This window comes from Tupaia chinensis, unplaced genomic scaffold, assembly GCF_000334495.1.
Source record: "Tupaia chinensis unplaced genomic scaffold, TupChi_1.0 Scaffold000355_1, whole genome shotgun sequence".
NCBI classification, from domain to species: domain Eukaryota; kingdom Metazoa; phylum Chordata; class Mammalia; order Scandentia; family Tupaiidae; genus Tupaia; species Tupaia belangeri.
Genome location: NW_006159850.1, coordinates 15500026 through 15523854, shown reverse-complemented (window position 1 = coordinate 15523854; position 23829 = coordinate 15500026). Strand labels below are relative to the sequence as shown.

Below are 23829 nucleotides of genomic sequence, written 5' to 3'. Positions count from 1 at the left end.
TCTTTCCCTCTCTCATCCTCCTTCCACACTGTCTCCAGTGTCCATAAATATTTTCACTGCTTTTATGTCTTCCATTCTTTCAGTTTCTACCATAGAGTGCAAACAGTTGGTGTCTCTTAAGTGGAGACATACAGTGTCTCTCTTTCATAGCCTAGCTTATTTCACTCAGCAATAAATCTTCCATTTTGACCACTTTATTCCAACATCCAGATAATTCCTTTGTCCTTTACTGTACAGAAACTTGAAACTTCTTGTTTTTTATGGTTGAATAGTAGTCCATGGCCACACTTTTTCAATCTATTCAGCTGTTCATGGACATTTGGGTTGGTTTCTGTCTTAACAATCATGAATAATGCCTCAATAAACATTGATGTGCAAGCACTTTTCTGACTGAGCATTTTCTTGTCCTTTCGGTAGATACCCAGGAGTGGAATTGCTGGATCATATGTTTTTTCTATTTGTAGATCTTTGAGGAACCTTCATATTGTTTTCCACAGAGGCTGGACCAATTTACATTCCCACTAACAGTGTAGGAGAGTTCCTCTTTCATCACAATCTGGCCAACACATCATTTTTTGTATTTTTAATCTTTGCCAGGATCTGACAGGAGTTAAGTGGTACCTCATTGTGGTTTTAACCTGGATCTCTGTTATGATGAGGGATGTTTAGCATTTTCTCACATGCATTTTGACTGTTTGTATGTCTTCCTTAGAGAATTTTTTGTTCAACTCATTTTCCCATCTTTTAATTAACAATTTTTTTTTCTTTTTTTGTGAGTAAGCTGCTTGAGTTCCTTGTGTATTCTGGTTATCAGTCCCTTATCTGAGGCATAGTTAACAAAAATATTTTCCCATTCTGAGAGTTATCAATTCATCCCAACATCTGGATAATTCCTTTGTCCTTTACTGTACAGAAACTTGAAACTTCTTAATCTGATGTAATCCCACTTGTCTATTTTGGGCATTATTGCCTGTGGTTTGAGTATCTTATTTAAGAAGTCTTTGCCTACCAGGATGTCTCCCAGAGTTTCCCCAGTGTTTTCCACCAGTAGTTTTATAGTTTGCGGTCTTAGGTTCAGATCTTTGATCCATTATGAGCTGATTTTTGTTAATGGTGAAGATAGAGACCCAGTTTCATCTTTCTGCAGGTGGATACCCAGTTCTTCCAGCACCACTTGCTAAAGAGGTTTTCCTTTCCTCCTGGATTGACTGGTATCCTTGGTCAAAAATCAGTTGGCTGGAGAGAACCAGCAGTTAGCATAATGCTTATGTCGCTGGATTCCCACATAGTCTACTGCGGTCCGCATCCCGGACCCGGTGGCTTAGAACTCACGCCAGGTGCGTGTACGTGTGTGCCCAAGATCCCAAGAGGAGAATGGAGGAGAAGGGATTGCGGCGCGACCATCCCCTCCGGGGGGTGATTTCTCGCTTTCTGTCTCTATGTCTCTCTCTGTCTGTCTGGCGAGCGCACATGCCCTATAGCGAAAACCTCTAAAAAAAAAAAATCAGTTGGCTGGAATCCAGACCTATCCTGGAATCCAGGCCTATCTTGAGATGAATACTATGCTTCAGCTGTGAAATACCAGTTTCCTCAACCAAAAATGAAGATTTTCTGTTGAACCTTCCCCCTCTAGACTTATTTCTAGTGGAAAGGCACAACTTAGTCCAGGCCTATCTTGAGATACTTCAGCTGTGAGATACTGGTTTCCTTGAACAAAAATGAAGATTTTCTGCTGAGACTTCCCCCTCTCAACTTCTAGTGGGTAGGGATAGCTCTAGGTCTCTTTCTCTCCATTTCTATCTGCCTCTCCCTGTCTCACTGTGTCTCCCTGTGACTTTTAAATTTTTTTTTAAGGTAAAATATTCTCTGGGCTCTCAAGCCTCTCCTTTATTGTGTTAATTGGTGCCTTTCCATGCTTCATTTAGGAAAGGCACAACCCAACCCAGACCTATCCTGAGATGGATACCGTACTTCAGCTGTGAAATAAGTGGTTTTCATATTTACTTTTTTTTTTTTTTTTGAGAGATTTTCACTGTAGGGCGCGTGCGCTCACCAGACAGACAGAGAGAGACATAGAGACAGAAAGCAAGAAGTCCCCCCCCAGGGGGGATGTCACGCCGCAATCCCTTCTCCTCCATTCTCCTCTCAGGATCTTGGGCACGCACGCATACACGCCCGGCGTGAGTTTTAAGCCACTGGGTCCGGGACATGAACCACGGTCGACTACGTGGGAGTCCAGTGACATAGCCATTACGCTAACTGCTGATTCCCAATGGTTTTCATATTTACTTTTTACAATTACAATCTTACGGTTTTTTATCCTCTTTTTTTCTTCTTTTTCAGTTTATTTTTCTTCTTCTTACCTCTTCTTTTTTCTTTATCTTTATTCATTTTCTGATCAGCCTCTACCCACTTAGTGTCTAGGCAGGTCCAAGTGAGTAGTTTCCAATCATCTGAATACGATTAGGGTCAGAATATGCCTCTCTTCACCTTGAATCTGATGCACAAAAAGTCAAAACAGAATAATAGAAAGATTGCAGATCACCTCTTTCTGCTCACCTCTGAATGCTCAGATTGAACTTCAAGAACTAGGAAGAAACACACCATCCATCAGATGACTAGAAATCACTGCAGGATCACAAGAAATATGGGAAAGCAAGATAATACCTCTCCTCCAGGTGAAAAGAATAATACCTCTTGATCCTCAGACAGTACAACAAAACTCATGGAAATGTCTGATAAAGATTTTAGGATATTCATAATGACAAAGCTAACAGAGATGGAAGAAAAGAGAGACAATGAACTGCAGAAGAGGCAGGAGAAAGGAGCTGATGAGTTCCAGGTGAGGAAATTCTTGCAAGATCTAAAAGAGGAAATACACACTCTCAAAAAGAATCAAATGGACCTGTCAGAGATGAAGGCTATAATACAGGAAGTAAAAATCTCCCTTGACAATATTAAAAGCAGACTAGATCATACAGAAAATAGAATCTCAAATGTAGAAGATAGAATCACTGGTCTAGAAAATTCCACCATGAAGAATGAGAAAATGACCCCCAGAAATGAGAATAATATACGAGAAATACTAGACACCATCAAACATCCCAACATCTGGATAATTGGTATCCCAGAAGGCAAAGAGACTCATAAGGATAATGTAAATCTATTCCACGAAATCCTGCAAGAAATCTTTCCAAACCTAGAGAGGCACTTAAAGATACAGACCCAAGAAATACAAAGGAACTCCCGTAGAATCAACCCAAGAAGATCTTCTCCAAGACACATTAAAGCCAGATTGACCAAATCACAGACAAAGACGAGATACTAAGATTGGCAAGAAAGAAATAGCAAGTTACCTACAAAGGATATCCCATCAGTCTAACAGCGGACCTCTCATCGGTAACAATGTGAGTGAGGAAAGAATGGGAAAATATATTCAAAGTGTTAAGGGAAAAACAATTTCAACCAAGAATACCGTACTCGGCAAGATTATCCTTCATATGAAAAGAAAAGACAAGAATATTCTCAGATAAACAAAACCTGAAAGAATTTACCAACACCAGACCAGATCTCCAAGTTTTTAAGGGAGTGCTATACCAGGAAAATTAAATACAGACACATGGAAATAAGAGTTCAAAAACTAAGAAAATGGCCAACTTAATCATAGAGATATATCTGGAGTTGAATATTATATCCCAGAATTTAAATGGGAAGATTGGACCACAACAGAAGATTAAGTATATGAGACTGAACTAGTGAAAACATATTTTATGATTTTTGACTAAACATTACTGATTTGGGGACCATCAGTTAGCATAATGGCTATGTAGCAGGACTCCCATGTACTCGACCACAGTTCAAATTCTGGACCTGGTGGCTTAAAACTTATGCCGGGCACATGTGCATGCATGCCCAAGATCCTGAGAAGAGAATGGAGGAGAAGGGATTGTGGCGTGGCCGTCCCCCCTGGGGGGGTGATTTCTTGCTTTCTGTCTCTCTGTCTCTCTCTGTTTTTCTGGTGTGCGCATATGCCCTATAGCAAAACCCTCTCCAAAAAAAGAAATTATATATATATATATATATATATTGCTGATTTTCTTCTAGGCTTTGTTTTCCAGTTTTAAGGATTTTTGTCTTGTTTTGAGCTGCCAGTAGGTTCATGTACCTACTATTTGAACAGAATCCTAACCTGTTTCCTGGCTTTGAATTTTAAGTAAAAGTCCTTAGCATTTCTTTGATTTATTAAAGCTAAAACTTCTTTTCTTGAAATTAAAAATACATTAAAAAAATACCTGTTTAATGACCATGGTAAGCTTTATATCATCAGCTAGGTGCTACCTTATCATATATTCATTCTACTGAGTTTCATGCTTAAAGTCATACATGTATTCACTGATATGTACATACCAGCTAGACTTGCTATTGAAAGCAGTTAAATTACTTAAGAAATTCTGTAAATCAATAAAATGTGGGGGGAAATAAGGAATGGAAAACAACTGTAGACACCTAAGATAGTGCGGGAAGAGGGTGGGAAATGGCAGAGGGTGAGAAATAGTGGTTATATATATATGTGTGTGTAAATATACATATATATGTATATATATGAAATTAGAAATGGAAAATTAGTGACAATAACATGCATGATTAAGCCACTATGCAGTATACTTTGGATGGGAAATCACATTTTGAATACTGTGACAATGCTCAGGAAATGAATGTAAATTAATTAATTAATTAAAATGTCTCAGAAGAGAAAAATAATCAGTTGACTGTATGTTTTAGGGTTTATTTCTAGGGTCTCTATTCTTTTTTTTTTTTTAAGAATTATCTTATTTTATTATTTATTTATTTATTTATTTTAATTTACCAGAGAGAGACATAGTGAGAGTGAGAGACAAAGAGGAAATGAGAAAGCAAGCTGCCAGGCCTGGGACTTGAACCTTAATCGATTATCTGCTGTTGTCTTTTTAGACAGGGTCTCACTGTCACAATCTTCTTGCCTCAGCCTCCCAGCTAGACCCACAGACAGACACCACCAAGCCTGGCTCTTTCTGATAGAGTCTTACTGTGTCCACCCAAGCTAGCCTCAAGTTCATGATCCCCCACCCTAGCTTCCCAGGATGCTGGGATTACAGGTACATGTCCCCCACACCCAGTCTTTAGGTTGGACTGGGAATTGAACCCAGGCCTCCCAGCCTATGGAGCACAGTGTCTTAGCAATGCATATTACTGTACTGGGCCCATATAGACTTATGTTTTATTTCATCTTTCTAGTAACTCATTTTCATTATATGCAAAAGTATCCATTCCAGGGGACCAGCAGGTGGCATGGTGGTTAAGGTGCTAGACACACCCACATGGCCAACAGTGATCTGAATCCCGAACCTGGTGACTTGCTTTCTCACTTTCCCTTTCTCTCTCTCTTTCTCTCTCTGGTCGAATTGAAATAAATGATGATAAAGAAAATTAAATTTAAAAAAGTATCCATCCGCAATGGATTGGAATTTTTACCAAAAAAAATAGGTTTTTGCCATAGGACGCATAAGCTTACCAGAGAGAGACAATGAGAGGAAAAGTGAGAAATCATCCCCCGGGGGGGATGGCCACTCCACAATTCTGTCTCCTCCCACTCTCCTGGGATCCTGGGCATGCATGCACTCATGCCTGACCTGATTTTCAAGCCTCCAGGTCTGGAACTTGAACTGCAATCAGCCATGTGGGAGTCCAGCAACGTAACCACTATGCCATCTGCTGACCCCAAGGACTAAAACTTTTTTTTTTTTTAAGAGGTTTTTTTCACTATAGGGCATGTGCGCTCGCCAGACAGATAGAGAGAGACAGAGAGACAGAAAGCGAGAAATCACCCCCCAGGGGGGATGGCCACGCTGCAATCCCTTCTCCTCCATTCTCCTCACAGGATCTTGGGCACGCACGCACACGCACCCGGCATGAGTTTTAAGCCACCAGGTCCAGGACACGAACCGCGGTCAACTATGTGGGAGTCCAGCAACATAGCCATTATGCTAACTGCTGGTTCCCAGGACTAAAACTTTTTTAAAATAACAGGTCCTAGGGTCGGCAGGTGGCGTGATGGTTAGGGTGCTGGTCTCCCACCTGGCTGACCATGGTTTGAGTCCTGGACCTGGCGGCTTGCTTTCTCAATTTCCCTCTCTCTATATTCAATTAAAATAATAATGATTATGATGAATAAAATTAAATTAAATTTATTAAAAACAAAAACAGGTCCTTCAAGATAGCTTGGGAGGGGACTGGCAAGTGGCGTGGTGGTTAAGGGTGCATGGCCAACGGTGGGTTGAGTCCTGGCGGCTTGGCTTCTCACTTTCTTTCTTTCTCTTTTTCTCTCTCTGTTTCTCTCTAGTCAAATTAAAATAAATAAATACATTTTTAAAAAGTTAAATAAAATAATTCTTTTTTAAAAAAGATAGCTTAGAATCATAATTTAGGCAGTTCTGTTTCTTAGTGTTTACCAGGGGTACTCAAAATGCTGGTGAATAATTACATAATGAAATGTAATGTTTCTTTGTCCTACTTTTGAAATTTTGGCAGCAAAATGTTCATCAACACCTGGTTCCAGAGATAAGAACAACCCCATCTATGTAGCCCCTGCTATAAATGGTCCAACTAAGTGCCCTGAAAGAACCTGGGAAGAGAAGAAATTCTTCAAGCTGACTGGAGATATTTTGGGTATGGAGAGGAAATGGCTTCATGTCAATATTGCAGCATTATTTTCCAGAAAGAAAAAGGGGAATGGGAATATAATGAAAGATGTAGGAGGATAAAAAGGTATCTTTATCATCTTCACTTTGTGAAAGTGGAAGTCCCAGAAACAAAGAGGTATGGTAAATGGAAAGATGTATGAAGTTAGAGCCTTGAGATGTCAAACATAGAGCCTTGAGAAAGTATCTGAACAAGGTCTGTGTGTGTGTGTGTGTGTGTGTGTGTGTGTCTGTATAGGAGGGATGGTTGTTTGGGTTTTGCTGTTTTGTTTTGTTATTTTGCCATAGGGCTTGTGCCTTATGGCAGGCACAAGAGAAACAGAAAGGGAGAAAGTAAGAAATCACCCTCTCACCTCAGGAAGGATGGCCATGCAGCAATCCCTTCTTCTCCATTCTCCTCTCATGATTTGGGGGATTCATGCACATGCACTTGGAGTGATTTTCAAGCCACCAAGTCCAGGACTCGAACCACAGTCACCTAAGTGGGAATCCAGCTCCTTAACCACCATGCCACTTGCTGGCCCTGTTTTGGTTTCTTTTTGTTGTTGTTTTTAAATAATTATTTATTTGATTTGATTTGTTTTTGTTGTTATTATTATTTGACCGGAGAGAGAGAAAGAAAAAGTGAGAAAGCAAGCTGCCAGGTCTGGGACTTGAACCACAGTCAGCCATGTGGGAGTCAAGAGCCTTAACTACCATATTACCTGCTGGCCCCTGTTTTGAGTTTTTTAGATAGGGTCTCACTGTGTCACAGTTCTGCCTCAGCCCCCTGCACAGCAGGACTAAAGGCACAGACCACTATACCCAGCTTCATAGGGTGGCCCAGGAATCAAACCATGGCCTCTTGTGTGGCTCAGCTTGCCCAGCAGCAGCGTCCAGTACACGCTACTAGAGCTGGACCTTGACGAAGCCACTGTTTCCATCTCTAAAATGTAGTGACAGACTTCATCTATGTACTTCCTACATTGAAGGAAAAATTAAAATGCTCTGAAAAAGTGCTAGACCGGCTTCTACACGAGTAGTACATTCCTGGATGCCCTCAACCAAAGACAACAAAAGTCTGTTTCTATTAAGCCTTCCCTTCTTGTGAACACAGACAATCAAGAGTGGAAGACGGGGGCCCGGCAGATGGCATGGTGACTGAGGACACTGGACTCCCACATGGCTGACCACGGTTTGAGTCCTGGACTTGGTGGCTTACTTTCTTTTTCCATCTCTCTCTCTCTCTCTCTCTCTCTCTCTCTCTCTCTCTCTGTCTGTCTCTGATCAAATTAAAATAAATAAATAAAATAAATAAAGTTAAATAAAATAATTCTTTAAAAAAGAGTGAAAGACAACCACCTAGTCCTAAAACAATATTTTTTTATGTGGGATTTTATGTATCTTAAATAAAATATCTGATTAGTGGCAAAATAATTCTAGGAAGGATATATAGATAGATGTATATGTGCACACAAATGTATAAATGTGTATGTACACCCATGATTTAGGTTGAACCATGTGCAGTTGTCAATTTTTTCTTTTTGACCTAATCTGTAGGTTTAGGAAAAATGAAAATTATAGAGGATTTCTAAGCTAACCATGCAATTATGATTTTTTTCCCTGTTCTAAACTAGTACAAATCCTCTTCCTTATCCTATTGATGACTGCTGTCTACCCTGCAAATAACACCAATAGATTTTACTTCCACCAAGCTATCCAGAAGAGTTTTTCTCACCGTTTCTCAGAAATCAAACTTCTTAAGGATTTCTACCCCTGGGCCAATCGCACTCTCCTTCCTAACCTGTATGGGGATGACAGAGGTAAGAACCTGGTCCTGGGGCCCGGCCATGCAAATGTGGGGTGCAATTGGTTTTCCAAATACCTTTACCAAGATCAGCGAGAAACTGGAAAAAGGTCACTGACTTTGTCCATGTTGTGACAACCTCGTGGCACCCTGAAGACCTCATATAAGCAGGTTCAGTTTTTCTGTTCACCCAGGGGTGATCAGCTCATGGGGCTGATTCCCACCGGTGAGACTCAAAAGAGGTTGACAAATGAGAATGAGAATTATCTACTTGGAGCATGAAAAATAACTGGAAAGGCCGCTGGTATGCGACCACAGGTAGCTGTTTGATGAGCAGGTAAAAAATCATCCCCCACCCCTGACACAGACAGACAGACAGACAGATACACACCCCTTATTCAAGAATTTTCTCGGGAACTAGCAGTTAGCGTAATGGCTATGTCGCTGGACTCCCATGTAGTCAACCGTGGTTCACATCCCGGACCCAGTGGCTTAAAACTCAAACCAGGCACGTGTACGTGCGTGCCCAAGATCCCGAGAGGAGAATGGAGAAGAAGGGATTGCGGAGTGACCATCCCCCCTGGGGGGTGATTTCTCGCTTTCTGTCTCTATGTCTCTCTCTGTCTGGCAAGCGCATGCGCCCTATAGTGAAAGCCTCTCCAAAAAAAAAAAAAAAGAATTTTCTCAAGCAGAAAGGATCGCCACATGAGATGCTATTTTCATCTGCTGTGCAATCTGTCCCAGGCCTGCAACTGTGTCTGTAACTTTTCTTGTGTGGTTATCCGTTCATTTCCACAAACATGCACTGAACACCTCTATTATGCAGGGAATTGTCCAGGAGCTCAGGCTAAAGAGATGCATATATTATTTGAACCCTCAAAGAACCTCTGTCAAGGGTAGTGAGCATACATTCCCTTGGCAGTGCTGAAGAAATGCTAAAAATACTTCCTAAGGAATGCTTCTTGCTCCTATTTTTCATCTGTTACCAGCGCCTCTGTCATTTTATAGCTTGATGTCTTATTAAGTAAGTCATATGTGGGAAATTGTTGCATTAGTTTATCTCAGGACTGAGATCTCCTGATGAGATTTGGAATACCTCCCAAGTTCCTGAAAATTATCTAAACGATGTGCTTTTCTCAGCAAACATTTAGTCTTTTCTTAAATGTGCACTTAGTGTGTTTAGGAGAGATTTTACAGTGGTAAGTCCTATTCATTAGATTTTTTTTTAGTTCAATTTTAGATGACAATGATCCTAGGTTCTTATCCATTCTATTTCCAATCTGTAACTTATTCTATACCGAATAAAATATTGACTAAATCAAAGGAACAGGGACCCTGGGTGGCTATTTGCACCATCATAGTAAGCATGGTCCCTGGCTGGACCCCTTGGCTCAACAGTACAGTCTCATGGTCCAAAAGTGCAGACTCAGGGGCTAGCAGGTAGTGTGGTGGTTGGGGCAGCTGAATCTCACATAGTCAACTGTGCGGTTCAAGACTCAGACCTGGCAGTTTGAAGAACACACCAGGTGCATGTGAATTCATGCTCAGGGTCTGGAGAGAAGAAGGATTGCAGCATGGCCATCCCCCTGCAATGTTCTTTCTTTCTTTCTCTCTCTCTTTCCTTCCCTCCCTCTCTCTCTCTCTGTGTATGTTTCTGTCTCTTTCTTGTGAATACAAACATCCCATAGCAAAGGTAAAAAAAGAAGAAAAAAGTGCAGATTCAGAAGCCAGATTACCCGAGTTCACATCCTTACTCTTCATTTATTAGCAGTGTGACCCTGGGTAAATTACTCAGTCTTCTGTGTCTCAATTTCCTCATCTATACAGTGTGGATAATGTTGGGCTCTATAATGTTTGGTATGAAGATTTAAAAGGCAATAAATCTGGGACAAACCAAGTAGTGTGGTGGTGAAAGTGGCTGTTTTCCATTTGGCCAATTACACAATTCAAGTCCCAGACCCAGTGGCTTGAAAAACATGTGGGGTGCATGTGTACATGTGCCCAAAATCCGGGAGGATAATGGAGAAAGGATTGCAGCATGGCCATCCCCCCCCCGGGGGGAGGGGTACTTTTCTTTCTCTCTGGTGAGCTCACATACTCTATAGCAAATTTTAGAAAACATAAAAGCTTAATAGAATTACATGATTAGAACGATGTCTGGCACATAGTATTCACCAAATGGATAAGTGTTGGTTATTCATTTTTTTAAGAGAGATATTTGCTATAGGGTGCAGGTGCTTGTGGGAGAGACAGAGAGAGACAGAGAGACAGAAAATGGGAAATCACCCCCCAGAGGGATGGCCATCTCACAATCCCTTCTTTTCCATTCTCCTCTTGGGATTTTTGGGCATGTATGCAGACATGCCTGGTGTGAGTTTCAAGTCTCCAGATCCAGGACTCAAACCACAATCAGCCATGTGTGAGTCCAGCAATATAACCATTATGCCATCTGCTGGTCTCAAGTGTTGGTTATTAATATTAATTAGGTCACTTTTATTAACATTAATTGGAGGCAACCTAACCTACAAGAACTACAAGTTACCTGGATATACTAAGAAACAGTGACAACAACTTTGTGGATATAGATGAATAAATAGAATGAAGTAGCCAGGACGAGCAGATGGTGTAATGGTTACATCGCTGGATGCCCCATAGTAATAACAACAAAAGCCTATAAATTATAATTATATATTTTTCACTTAAACACAAAGTGAGGGGACCAGCAGATGGTGTAATGGTTATGTCACTGGACTCCCTTGTAGTCAATCACAGTTCGAGTCCTGGGCCCGGCAACTTAAAACTTAAAAGCTAGGCGCAGGTGCGTGCATGCCCAAGATCCCAAGAGGAGAATGAGGGAAAAGAATTGCGGTGTGGGCATCCCTCTGGGAGTCAATTTCTCTCTTTCTGTCTCTCTGTCTCTGTCTCTCTGGCAAGCGTACATACCCTATAGAAAAAAAAACTCATTAAAAAAAAAAAAAGGAAACACAAAGTGAGACCTTCTCTGAAGGTTAAGTTATACCTTCCCTTTTCTTCAGAAATTACAAGTCCTTCAGAAACTAATGCAAACCTCTTTCTGCAGAATACTCTAACATACAATTTTTCTTTCATATTAGAACTTTTTCAGTAAAATATAAATATGGAGAATATTCAAATGTATAACAGAGTACATTGTACAACTCTCCCTAGTCCCTCTTCTCTTCCAAGAGACAGATATGTTTCCAATTTATTATAATTTTTTTTCAGAAATAATCTATGTGTCTATGACTATATGTGACAATAAATGGTAGCATACAATACACATTGTCATACTTTTGTTTCCTCTTAATGGTTTATCTGGGGATTGTTCCATAAGTATATATAAAGCTGTTCCTATTATGTTTTACTCACTTACTGTATAGTATCCTATTGGATGGCTATACCACAGCTTATATAACCAGCTCCCTATCCATAGACATTTAGATCTTTTCTAGTCCTTATTGTCAACAGTACTACCTTAGTATACTGGTACACACTTAATTTCATATGTGTGCAAATATATTTGTAAGATAAAACCTTGGAAAAGTTTATTAAGACAAAGTATGTGTATGTATATACCCTCCAAGTCCAGGACTCGAATCACAGCCAGCTATGTGGGAGTTCAGCGCTTAACCACCATGCCACCTGCTGGCCCCTGAGCTATCTTCTTGTAAGTAAAGTTTTTCAGTTAATTCTCTTAATTTATCTAATTACACATTCCATTTACAAATTGTGATCATTTCACTTCCTCTTTTACTATTTTTCTTATCTAAGTGCACTAGCTAGTACCTTCAAAAATAGTGGTGAAAGTATGCATCTTGTTACTAACTTAATGAGGCACTTTAAAAAAGTGTTTTGTTTCCTTTCCCATTAGGATTTATTACTGATGGGAACTCCTTTCTTTTGGGCAATGTTCTGCTTCGTCAGATTCGCATTCCCCAAGAACAAGTGAAGCTTTCTGACCTATATCAGGAGGATACAGCAAACTATGGGGCTCACTGGGGTCCCTCTGATACAAACCTCACAAAATCAGACAGCATTTGGCATCATCAGAATCAGGAGACACTGGGTGGCTATCCCATCCAGGGGCAACTTGCCACTTACACAGGAGGAGGGTATGTTGTGAGACTGGGAAGAAACTTCAGTTCTGCAACCAGGTGGGTGAGCCCAAGCCCTGAACAGGGGAGGTAGATTTTTGCTTCTATCCATTCTCAGGACAATTAGAATTCAGGACCCATTTGAGTGAATTTGATTGCTACCATACTGTCTGTGACACTTGTAGACTCGTATTTCAGACTTCAAAGGAAATTTCCCTTTTGGTTTAAACATTCATGTTCCATTTCAAACTACAGCTATGTTTTGGTTTGGCAATTTGCCCAGACTCATTCCCAGCTAGGGTTGAACCCAGGTAACTCTAGCTTAGGCAAAGTAATTTTCATGTATTAAAAGAAACACCACCCTGGGACCAGCAGGTGGCGTGGTGATTAAGGTGCTGGACACTCACATGGCCGACCAGGATTCAAGTCCTGAATCTGGTGGCTTGCTTTCTCACTTCCTCCCTCTCTCACTCTCAACTTCTGTCTCTCTCTGGTCAAATTTAAAAAAATGAATGAATGAATAAATAAAAATAAAATAATTATTAAAAAAAAGAAACACCACCCTTCATAAACCATGATGTGTACATCAACCCAAAATTCAAATGCCAAAATTAAACTGGCAGAGATTTATAAGTCATTCAGTATATAAATCCTAAGTTTTGTCATTATTTATGTCTAAAATTAAAATCATGTCTACATTTAAATTTATAGCAAGGAATTACTAATAATGCCAAGCAAATGATAACAGGTGTACTCTACCTTTAAAAACTGAATAGTTAGTAAAGAGTAGCAGTTTATTTTTTTTTTTGAGAGGTTTTTGCCATAGGGCGCGTACACTCACCAGAAAGACAGAGCGAGACAGAGAGACAGAAAGCGAGAAATCACGCCACAATCCCTTCTCCTCCATTCTCCTCTCAGGATCTTGGGCACACACGCACGCGTGCCTGGCATGAGTTTAAACCACCGGGTCCAGGACTCGAACTGCAGTCAACTACATGAGAGTCCAGCAACAGAGCCATTATGCTAACTGCTGGTCCCAAGAGTAGCATTTAATACTCAAATAGTAGTTGCCAGAACATGTGAAATTAATTCTATCTCAGACCGTAAATGCTAAATTCATTTTCCTAAATGTTTAACCTTTGCATGAATACTTTATGAAAACTTGCATTTTGATAGGCTACCAAGTTTATAATCATGTTAATACAGTGGAAGTTTGGGCAATAATAATCATAAAATATTGCATAGGAAAATGAAATTGGGACATGTAACCTCTCCCTGGTGTGTGACGTGATATTGGAAATGCCAGGGCCTCCTCCTCCGCAGTGCTGAATGGAGAAGTAGCAGCCCTATTCTTTTCTGTTTCCCCAGAGTCCTACAGCATCTGGAACAATGGCACTGGCTAGACCGATGCACAAAAAGCCTCTTGGTGGAATTTGTGGTCTTCAGTGCTAATGTGGATCTCTTCTGTGCTGTGACCCTGATTATGGAGTCCAGTGACATGGGTATGAAGGCCTCCTCTCTTCTCTTCTGTGATCTGGGTGCCTTGGGAAAAGCCCAATTTCTTTTTTGCCTTTTTTGTTTTTTATTTTGCAATAGGTGTGAGCACTTACCAGACAGAGACAACAAGAGAGAGGGAGAGAGGGAAAGTGAGAAATCACTCTCTAGGGGAGGAAGGGGGACGGCCACGCCAAAATCCTTTCTGCTCTATTTTTCTCTCAGGGTTTTTGGTACACACACATGTACCCAATGTGTTCCTCAAGCCATGGGTCTGTGGTTCAAACTGTGTAATCAGTCATGTGGAATCCAGCTGCATTAACCTCCATGCCACCTGCTGGCCCTATAATTATTTTCTTTAATTTGCTTGATTCATCTCCAGATTCTGCATAGAAGTAAAAACCTCTTATTTTGCTCAAAAAAAAAATCACTATTATTTTATCTTTTTCTTAGAGACACTCTCCCTGGGATCTTAATCTTTTTCATATAGTCTGGATCAGTTGTTCTCTAGGCCTGCCCCTCAGCTCTCATCTGGGGTCTCCCTCTACTGCCACCCTGGATTGTCCTCACCTCTCTCTATTGGATCCCTTCTCTGTTGATCCTGGATTTTTCTTGGTTTACTTCCTTATTTTGCTGGAGCCTATCTTCCAATAATTTCCTGGAAGGGTGCAAAGAAGGTAAAATTGTCAAAGCATTGCATGTCTAAAAAATGTTTTTATTCTGACATCACATTAAATTGCTAATTTGTCTGGATACAATTTCTCACAGTTTTGGAAAGCATGGTTCCATTACCTAGTTCTAGCTTCCCAGGATGCCACTCTGAATCCCAGTCCCTGGTCCCAACAGTATATAATTTCTTTATCCCAGGGTTATAAATGAACTTCATGATAAGCCTTTTTATCTAGAAATTGTATCCTTTAGTTCTGAGATTTCTTTTTTCTTTTTAAAGAATTATTTTTTTATTTAAATTTGATCAGAAAGAGACAGAGAGAGAGAGAGAGAGAGAGAGAAAGTGAGAAAATGAGGAAGTAAGTCATTAGGTTCAGGATTCAAACCACAGTCAGCCATGTGGGAGTCCAGCACCTTTAACCACCATGCCACCTGCCGGCCCAAGTATTAGTATATTTTTTGTCCTTCTCCTTCTCTGTCTCTAATTCCTCAGAGTTCCTTTTATTAATTTATTGTTTTGATCTTCAGTTTTCAGTTTTAAAGTTCAATCATCTGGCTGTTCTTTTGTATGTAAAGGGAGGTGGTAAAAAGCAGATAAACGCTAATTAGAAGTTCCCGTGCTTTGAAGTAGCAGCCCTATTCTTTTCTGTTTCCCCAGAGTCCTACAGCATCTGGAACAATGGCACTGGCTAGACCGATGCACAAAAAGCCTCTTGGTGGAATTTGTGGTCTTCAGTGCTAATGTGGATCTCTTCTGTGCTGTGACCCTGATTATGGAGTCCAGTGACATGGGTATGAAGGCCTCCTCTCTTCTCTTCTGTGATCTGGGTGCCTTGGGAAAAGCCCAATTTCTTTTTTGCCTTTTTTGTTTTTTATTTTGCAATAGGTGTGAGCACTTACCAGACAGAGACAACAAGAGAGAGGGAGAGAGGGAAAGTGAGAAATCACTCTCTAGGGGAGGAAGGGGGACGGCCACGCCAAAATCCTTTCTGCTCTATTTTTCTCTCAGGGTTTTTGGTACACACACATGTACCCAATGTGTTCCTCAAGCCATGGGTCTGTGGTTCAAACTGTGTAATCAGTCATGTGGAATCCAGCTGCATTAACCTCCATGCCACCTGCTGGCCCTATAATTATTTTCTTTAATTTGCTTGATTCATCTCCAGATTCTGCATAGAAGTAAAAACCTCTTATTTTGCTCAAAAAAAAAATCACTATTATTTTATCTTTTTCTTAGAGACACTCTCCCTGGGATCTTAATCTTTTTCATATAGTCTGGATCAGTTGTTCTCTAGGCCTGCCCCTCAGCTCTCATCTGGGGTCTCCCTCTACTGCCACCCTGGGGATTGTCCTCACCTCTCTCTATTGGATCCCTTCTCTGTTGATCCTGGATTTTTCTTGGTTTACTTCCTTATTTTGCTGGAGCCTATCTTCCAATAATTTCCTGGAAGGGTGCAAAGAAGGTAAAATTGTCAAAGCATTGCATGTCTAAAAAATGTTTTTATTCTGACATCACATTAAATTGCTAATTTGTCTGGATACAATTTCTCACAGTTTTGGAAAGCATGGTTCCATTACCTAGTTCTAGCTTCCCAGGATGCCACTCTGAATCCCAGTCCCTGGTCCCAACAGTATATAATTTCTTTATCCCAGGGTTATAAATGAACTTCATGATAAGCCTTTTTATCTAGAAATTGTATCCTTTAGTTCTGAGATTTCTTTTTTCTTTTTAAAGAATTATTTTTTTATTTAAATTTGATCAGAAAGAGACAGAGACAGAGAGAGAGAGAGAGAGAAAGTGAGAAAATGAGGAAGTAAGTCATTAGGTTCAGGATTCAAACCACAGTCAGCCATGTGGGAGTCCAGCACCTTTAACCACCATGCCACCTGCCGGCCCAAGTATTAGTATATTTTTTGTCCTTCTCCTTCTCTGTCTCTAATTCCTCAGAGTTCCTTTTATTAATTTATTGTTTTGATCTTCAGTTTTCAGTTTTAAAGTTCAATCATCTGGCTGTTCTTTTGTATGTAAAGGGAGGTGGTAAAAAGCAGATAAACGCTAATTAGAAGTTCCCGTGCTTTGATAGAGCTTGCCAGCTTGTCTCTACATCTTTTCATGAGGGCGGTCGGTTTTCAGAGAGGAACCCTCTGAACTCCTGCCTTGAGAATACCAGCCTATTATGCCAGTAGTTTCAGTTGAGGGAGGGTATGTGGGAAGGGTATGTAAACTTTTCCTAATTCCTTTTTTAAGTAAACCTTTGCTCTCAGACTACCTAGTGTCTCTGAGTCAGTCATAGTTTAACATCACTAGGAAATAAGCTTTCAGTTTTGGGGTGGTGGAAGGCATGAAGGGTAGCAAATACAGGTTGTAAATGGCAAGGGAGGAAATCTGGGACCTAATTGCTTATATTCAGCCTTTAAAAAAGAAAGAATTATCTATTTAATTTTATTTATTCATTTATTTTAATTTGACCAGAGAGACAGAGACAGAAACAAGAGAGAGCAAACCACCAGGTCTGGGTCTTGAACCGTTATTGGCTATGTGGGAATGTCCAGCACCTTAACCACCATCCCATCTGCTAGTCCCCTATATTCAGGCTTTTACACAATCCTGTTTTCAGTTCCACCTGAAGTTCTACCTTCAGATAATGTGCTAGGCAGTTAGATAGTAATGAGCGGGTGGCCCTAAGAGAAGAGCAGGACACAAGTCACATCAATCACAATTTATCAGGAGTTACAACCAGACCCTCTATGAGATGCCTTCTTCCCACCCAGCACCTGGCGCCAGGAAGGCGAGGCAAATCCCATTTTCCTTCCTTGGTACCTGAGGAAGACACATAGGGATGATTGTAAATTTCCCTCTGATCATCCCTCATAAATAGAAAAAGACCCAGTCAGACGTTTTGGTCACTATCCTGATTCCCATTGGGGCAATAAACTAATTGGGCAATTTATCCTAATAAGGATGCTCCTAGCATCATGGCTCACACTTGGGCATGCACAGTTTGGCAATCAAATTCCTCAAACTCGTCACCTGTGGAAGAGCTGCGCAAGCATAGGAAGAAGCCCGGGAATTCAAGCAAAGAGCATAGATAGTGTGACAGACCGCCCGCTGTTAATATTCATTATTTCCTTTGCTAATAAAAATAACACCTAAGCAGTTCCAAAATCAGTTGCTACCTAGCAACCTGCCTGCCCAAAAGTCTTTTGGGTGTACTTCTTTTCTTTTCTTAAGATTTACTTTATTTATTTATTTATTACTTTTAATTTCACCAGAGAGATAGATAATGAGAGAGAGGCAAAGTGAGAAAGCAAAGTGCCAGGTCTGAAACTCGAACCATGGTCTGCCATGTGGGAGTCCAGCGCCCAACAACTATGCCGCCTGCTGGTCCCTGGGTATACTTCTTTTCTGAACTCTTTCTTTCCTATTAAATTCTCTTTTCTACCTACTTTTATTGTGGTTATGGCTTTGTTTTGAGCCTAGGGACTAGTCTCTAATTTTAGTGATCTGGATCCAAAGGACCAAGGATTTTACACACGCAACTCAATGGTCCCATCCTATAATAATATCTGATGCCTCCCATCTCTAAGCCGTTCTGGGGCCTTAAGGCTAAAATTTACTTATGTCAGAGTTTTCCACACTGCTGGCCTAGACATCAGCTTTTCGTTGTTGTTAAGAATGATTTTATTGGGACCAGCGGTTAGCTGAACTCCCATGTAGCCAACCACGGTTTGAGTCCCGGACCCGGTGACTTAAACACATGCTGGGCGCATGTGCATGCGTGCCCAAGATCCCTAGAGGAGAATGGAGGAGAAGGGATTGCGGCGTGACCATCCCCCCTGGGGGGTGATTTCTCACTTTCTGTCTCTGTCTCTTTCTGTCTTTCTGGCGAGCACACACTCCCTATAGCAAAAACCTCTCCCAAAAAAAAGAGAATTATTTTATTTTACTTTATTTATTTATTTTTAATTTGACCAGAGAGGGACAGAGTGAGAGAGAAAGTAAGAAAGCAAGCCGCCAGGTCTTTGACTCGAACCGCAGTCAGCCATGTGGGAGCCCAACGCCCCACACCACCTGCCCCTGACATCAGCTTTCTTGAATCTGTGTCATCCTACTTTTCAGCTTCCAACTAAGTTTGTCACGTTTATTTGCCCTCTTCCTCTTTGACGTACTGTTTTTCTTCTTTAATTTCCTGGAGTGAAATTAAACATGATGGAGTTTTCTAAGAGACCGAAAAGTAACTGGTACATTCCGTTCTCTCACCTTTAACAGGAAAGGTGAGAGACTCTTTTATCCTTTTCTCTCCCCCAGAATCTGCCCTCAAGTGTCCTCCAATTTACCATTAGGCGTTACTTCTAGTCAGGAACTTCTTCTACCCAGACCCACAGAGAATAGACTCCTTCTCCTATTTATTTCTTTTTGCTTGTTTAAAGAATTATTTAACTTTATTTATTTATTTTAATTTGACCAGAGAGGGACAGAGTAAGAGTGAGAGAGAGAGAGGAAGTGAGAAAGCAAGCCACCAGGTCTGGGACTCGAACCACCATCAGCCGCGTGAGAGTCCAGTGCCCTTAACTACCATGCCACCTGCCAGCCTCGTCTGCTATTTCTTTCTTTCCTTTTTTTTTTTTTTTTTTTTGGAGATGTTTTTGCTATAGGGCACATATGCTCACCAGAAAGATAGAGACAGAGACAGAAAGCGAGAAATCACCCCCCGGGGGATGACCACACTGCAATCCCTTCTCCTCCATTCTTCTCTCAGGATCTTGGGCACGCACACACACCGCCCAGCGTGAGTTTTAATCTATCAGGTCTGGGACTCAAACCGCAATCGACTACATGGGAGTCCAGCGACATAGCCTTACACTAACTGCTGGTCCCAGGAATAAAAATTTTAAAAGAAAGCCCATCTTGAGAGCAAAGCTATATTATGTGGGAATTCCTTATGTTCCTAAATGTACTTTCTACCTAGAAGGTGTGTATCTTAGCTCAAATATTCTGGGGGCTTTATAAAGTTTATATTTGCAAGACCTTTTATAATTTTGTAAACATCAGTGCTCTCACTTTCCTTCCAAGTAGTTTGAAGCTTCTTAATCTGTCACATAAACATTGAGTATTCATAGGATATTAGTACTCGAGGGATCGTAACACTTGAGGTTCTCTCTGTGGTCATTCTAACAGTCTTCGCCTGGACAGCTGGTAGGCCACTGACCGTTCCCAGCAGGTGGGGTCGACAGCACGTGCCTTCCCTTTCCTGCCTGCAGTGAACATGGCCTTTCCCATAGGTTCGTCCACATGCTCTCCTGACAGCGCTACAGGAAATAGCAGGTAGAGTGCAGACTCGGAAACGGTAAGGGACCGGTCTGGGCTATTCAAAGACCGAGTCAGATGAGAAGCGGGCAGTTTTAGACTCCTGACTCCAGGTGTTCTTTGTTATTCCAGGCACTGTATTCACCTCTGTAAGACTGGACAGTTTAACTTCCCTTCAGACATCAAAGAAGGCCTTTGCCTGGACTGTCATCTCACAAGTCACCTACTATCTCCTAGTCAGTTACTACACCCTCAAACAGGTGAACTGAAAATGTCGGATGTGAGAAATACTGAAGGTTGCCACATTTTATTTGGGGAGCTCTACGGTGACCTGTTAGTAAAATTATGGCTTTCATTTTGGTCCTTTCCAGAAGCTAGAATTTAGTTAGAGGCTGAATTGTTTTCCATCAAGTAGAATAGTTCTTTCAATTTCCGGGAGCTAAAGAATGAAGTCCAAAGAGACATTTTATGTACAGTTTTATTATCCATATATAAAATATTATTAAAAAAAAAACATGATGAACAAAAAACAAGCCCTTACAAATGCAAATAATTGTATTCAAAAGAATATATCTTGGGCCGAAAGCAGTATTTTTTTATTTTCAAGCTTTACAACTAATTTAGGAACTTTTTATTTATTTTTAAGTCTATGATTTCCAAGAAAAAGAATAAATGTATCTGATTAAAGTTGTAGTAAAGGCCAACTTTTCTGTAAGCAGCATTTCCAAAGGACAACAGAGCAGAACAGAGACTATAACCCATTGGGTCCAGGTGACATCTGATAAGTGCCTAGCAGCTTGTTTTGCCTTTACAAGTTAATGTTATGACACTTTATTAAGGAGACCTAGCTAATCTTTCAGACAAGCAATGGTGACTGTAGTGTCTGTGTTTAGGTTCGTCGGCTAAAACAGCAGAAGTGGAGGTTCTTCACTAGAAAAAGAAATATTCTTGACACAAGCATAATCTTCATTAGCTTTGTCATCTTGGGGCTTGATATGAAGCTTATTTCTCTACATAAAAAATACATGGCTCAATACCATCGTGACCAGGACAGGTAAGAAGAAGCCTGAGGAACACAGGATTCCTACCTTATATCTAAAGTATTCCTTCAAATGCCTGCCCTACCAGATTTGTATCTGTATAACAGAGTTAAATAGAAGTCAGGCTATATCCACAGCACAGAAAACTAGAGGCCATTTATAGTACTCATGTTGAAAAGCTCTTCTGCCTTCATAAATGCTTAAATGTAAAAGAATGCATTTTTTTAAGAGAAACTTTTGCTCTAGGGTGTGTGGGCTTGCCAGAGAGACAGAGAGACAGAAAGTGAGAAATCACCCCGAGGGAGGATGGCCACGTCACAATCCCTTCTCCTTCAGTCTTCTTTGGGGATTTTGGGTATGCATACACACCTGTCCAGTGTGAATTTGAAGCCACTGGACTCGGGACTCAAACCATGTTTGACCGTGTAGGAGTCCAGCAGTGTAACCATTATGCCATCTGCTGGTCCCAAGATAGTGCATTTCAATTTCACAGACCAACTGCCTGGAATTGGTCATTACTTTGTATCCTGGCCAAGGCATAAAGCCTAAGACATGAAAATCAATCATTCTTTTTTTTTTTTTTTAAGAATTCTTACTTTTTAATTTAATTTATTTATTTTCATTTGAAAGAGAGAGAGAGAGAAGGAAAGTGAGAAAGTAAGCCAACAGGTCTGGGACTAGAACTGTGGTTGGCCATGTGGGAGTCCAATACCCTTAATCACTGTGCCATCTGTTGGCCGCTAATTAGTCATTCTTTAAATGAAACCATGATGCAAAGTCTACCCTTTAAATGCAAAAGGGCTTGTTTTCTGGATAGGGATGTTCATTAACTGATTTAGACCATGAGATGTTTGGTGCCCCATTAGGCACCTTCTTTAGTCTTTCCCCTGGGGAGGAGCATCTATTTCCCAATCCAAGTATTGCACAGTGGTGCTTTCCTCATCTTTTCATTGGTCAACATTGTGGGCTGTGATATGCATAAGACTTCCTGAGACATTGTTCCAGATAGGTTTATAGAGTTGTTTATGCAAGGACAGTGGGTCTGTATATTTGAATGGTGATGGCAGCTGAAATCTAGCACATAGGCTGTGATCAGACCAACTGGTGACCTGGTGGATAAGGCAGCTGGACCCCACATGGCTGCCTGTACAGTTCAAGTACCAGACATGGCAGCTTGAGGAACACACTGGGAATATGTGCATGCATGCCCAAAACCCCAAAAGGAGGGAGAAATAAAGAATGGATTGCAGTGTTACTATCCCCCATGGGAGGATGCTTTCTCACTCCCTCTTCTCTCTCCAGCAACTGCATGTGCCCTCTGACAAAAATTCAAGGAAAAATTGTGATCAACTGCCAACTACTTTTTTCTATGAGGGTCTTTCCAAGGAACCTGGAAGCTGCAACATAAAATTATGAATGTCAGGACCAGCAGATAGTGTAATAGCTATGTCGCTGGACTTCCATTGTAGTCGACAGTGGTTCGAGTCCTGGACCTGGTGGCTTAAACTCACGCTGGGCACGTGTGCGTGCATGCCCAAGATCCCAAGAAGAGAATGGAGGAGAAGGGATTGTGGCATGGCCATCCCTTCTGGAGGGTGATTTCTCACTTTCTGTCTCTCTGTCTCTTTCTGGTGAGCACATGCGCCCTATAGCAAAAACCTCTCAAAAAAAAAAAATATATATATATTATGAATGTCTGGGGGCCAACAGGTGGCATGGTGGTTAAGATTCTGGACTCCCACATGGCTGAGCCCGGTGCAAGTCTTGAACCTAGCGACTTAAAAATCACACCAAGCATATGTGTGCATGCATGCCTGGAATCCTGAGAATGGAGGAGAAGAAATTGTGGCATGGCCATGCCCCCTGGGGGGTGATTTCTTGCTTTCTGTCTCCCCAGCAAGCCCAACAGTTCTATAGCAAAAAATCTCACTTAAAAAAAAAAAAAAAAAGAAATATGGGGCTTTGGGAAGATTAAATTAAGGAAATGAGGGGTCCCGATAGTTGACTCCTGGTGAGTTTATAAGAGGGGCAATGAAATCAGGACAGACACACATGGACACAGATGTGTGTACTCTTGCCCTCTACCTTGTTATGTTGTAGCCAGAAAACCATCATCAGATGTTGCCCCAGGACCTTGAACTTCCAAACCATAAGCTGAATAAACCTCTATTGTTAATTTTTCTTTTTTACTTTTTCCATGGGACTCTTGCACTCATGTGAAAGACACAGAGAGAGGGAAAGTAAGAATTCATTCCATGGGGAAGATGACCACATCACAGTCCCTTCTCCTCTGCTCTCCTTCTGGAATTCTGGGCAGGTACTCACATGCACCCCGTGTTTTTCAAGACACTGGGTCCAGGACTCAAATCATGCAGTCAGCCATAATCACACCACCTGCTGGCCCAAAACCTCTATTTCTATTTATTTATTTACTTATTCATTTAATTTTATTTATTCTTCTTCAATTTGACCAGAGAGAGAAAGCAAGCCACCAGGTCTGAACTCAAACCACGGTCAGCCATGTAGGAGTCCAGCGCCTTCACTACAATACCTGCCGACCCCTAGACCTCTATTTCTTCAAGTACCCAGACTCGGGTATTTTCTATTAGCAATGGAAGAGACTAGAATAGTTCCCAGGCAAACACATGGCCTTCTACTAATGTCCTCCCACCCACAAGTTCAG

General features: G+C 41.1%; 1 protein-coding gene across 1 annotated transcript in view; it reads left to right on the top strand.

The window, feature by feature from the left end:
* The window catches only part of PKD1L3 (polycystin 1 like 3, transient receptor potential channel interacting), a 79545-nt gene that overhangs the window by 48128 nt on the left and 7588 nt on the right, over positions 1 to 23829 (top strand). Inside the window, 7 exon segments of the mRNA XM_027773456.1 lie at positions 6568 to 6705; positions 8354 to 8563; positions 8566 to 8601; positions 8604 to 8702; positions 8705 to 8799; positions 20220 to 20366; positions 21000 to 21160. Coding sequence (XP_027629257.1) covers positions 6568 to 6705; positions 8354 to 8563; positions 8566 to 8601; positions 8604 to 8702; positions 8705 to 8799; positions 20220 to 20366; positions 21000 to 21160 — 886 coding nt within the window.